Below are 1,962 nucleotides of genomic sequence, written 5' to 3'. Positions count from 1 at the left end.
GCTACATCCATGTAGCATCATGCTAACTCCTTTAGCAGAGAGCAGATGTCCGCTTCAGGACTCGGTTCGGATCTGTTGTTTTTTTTTTTTTTCTTCTTCCCAACCTGAACCGAACCGAACCTTCACTTGTTTCTTTAACCAAATCCGCAAACAAAAAGAGTTAAATTATGTAACTTACTCCTGTTAACATGATGGACTCTGAGAAGGCTCTTCCGGATTACATGCTCTGTTACACGTCAAAATACACACAGACGGTCACGTGACCGAAGCGTGCTACGTGGTGACGTCATTGTTTGTATTCTGGGAAAATGATTCATACTAAATATTTTTGGCTGTTTGTTATCACATGATGCTCTGTGTCAACAGCATAATCTAAAAATAAATAAACATATAAACTTATAATCAAAGCCATTTCAAAAGCTGTTATGTTTAATTTCAGATTCATTGGTTTTTTCACCTTTTGTTCCATGTTTACCAAAATTATTAACTGGAAAATTCTCTCTCAAAACTCCAGGTTTTCCAGTAAGATTATCCGGCACTCTTTTGATAATATTATTTATCCCACGTTGCCATTTAAAAATTCCATTCATCAAAATTTTCTACCACAATCAATCCATAAATTACGCACTAAATACCTCAAATTTCCAATTGCACCAAGAGCCAAAGAAATCCACTTTAAAACTTTAAATGGAATATATCCATCGAATTATTTTATTCATCAAAGGTTTGGTATTGAAACAAATAATTCTGTTTTTGTGATGAAAACAGAACATTTATTCTTTCAATGCATGTATGTTGAAACATTATGGTCTGATATGTTTGACTGGTCCCAGTCTCCAAATGTTCTCTGAAAACAATATGATTTATGGACTTTTTATGGACAATAACAACAGTGACTTTCTCATAACACTATTATTCTGGGGAAATTGTTCATCCATAAAGCTAAATATCTAAATATTTAAACCAAATTTCTATTAATTTCTCAATGACTTTATTTTGTACTGCAGTTCTCTAAAATAATGCACACTAAACATGCCCACAACCTGTGCTCTAATTGAAGAGTATGATTTCATATGTAAACCCTAGCCTTTTGTTCATTATTCTTTTTATTTTTAAATTTCTCATCTTTATTTGCACCCATCCTTTTCTCTGATATGCAAGTTTGTTTTTTTTAAATATGCCTTATTGTTTGTACATTGTATTATTTTGTGTTGTTCTTTGTTTAATATAAAAAAGACCAAGTACAGTCTAAATCAGTACGACTCAAATAAAAATTGTGAAAATGTAAAAAAAAATCTAAATAATTTGTCATAATTTAAACTACGTTCTATTATTTTCTTATTTTTATCATTTTATTTGCTAAATCTTGGGTCTTGAAAATTTATTCTATTGATATGAGACATCATCCAGTTATAATAGACATAAATGTTATGTTTAACCTTTTTATCATTGATTTGAACAGTTCTTTTCCCAGTGAGGAACAACTGAAGGAAACAACTTAAAAACAATATGAACTGGTGCACTTTGAATTTATTTGTGGGGTTTCTCTAACCCAGTGTTTCCCAAAGTTGGGGTCGGGACCCAAAGTGGGGTCCTGAAACATCAAGGTGGGGTCCTGACAAGATTTTCTGAATTTATTACATTTTTGCCTTAGTTGTTACAAAGGAGTGAGGTTAGTATACTTAAAATGGATAAATGTAGTATAAAAATATTGTTACTGTGCCCATGTTTAGTTGACCTGATACAAATGTTTATCATCCAAAAACAGCTGGGGGCACAGGTCTCTGCTGCTGTTATTTTGTGGGTCAAAAGCTGAAAAGTTTGGGAACCACTGCACTTTGGTTCCCAAAGTTGGGCTTGGGACCCATTTATGGGTCATGAAGCACCTTGGATAACCTCCAGAAATCAATTTAAAGGGTAATAAAATAATTGCTAACGTAATATTTTCCCTATAACCATTAC

At 32.8% G+C, this 1,962-nt stretch overlaps 1 protein-coding gene across 1 annotated transcript in view; it reads right to left on the bottom strand.

Annotated features, from left to right (window-relative positions):
* Positions 1 to 262, bottom strand: part of tvp23b (trans-golgi network vesicle protein 23 homolog B (S. cerevisiae)) — a 7,402-nt gene extending 7,140 nt beyond the window's left edge. The window contains exon 1 of the mRNA XM_014014857.1: positions 179 to 262. Coding sequence (XP_013870311.1) covers positions 179 to 190 — 12 coding nt within the window. The 5' untranslated portion in view covers positions 191 to 262. The remainder of the gene's footprint in view (positions 1 to 178) is intronic.
* Between the last annotated feature and the right edge of the window lie 1,700 nt (positions 263 to 1,962).

This window comes from Austrofundulus limnaeus, unplaced genomic scaffold (assembly GCF_001266775.1).
Source record: "Austrofundulus limnaeus strain Quisiro unplaced genomic scaffold, Austrofundulus_limnaeus-1.0 Scaffold119, whole genome shotgun sequence".
Classification (NCBI taxonomy): Eukaryota; Metazoa; Chordata; class Actinopteri; order Cyprinodontiformes; family Rivulidae; genus Austrofundulus; species Austrofundulus limnaeus.
This window is presented reverse-complemented; position numbering and strand designations above follow the sequence as displayed.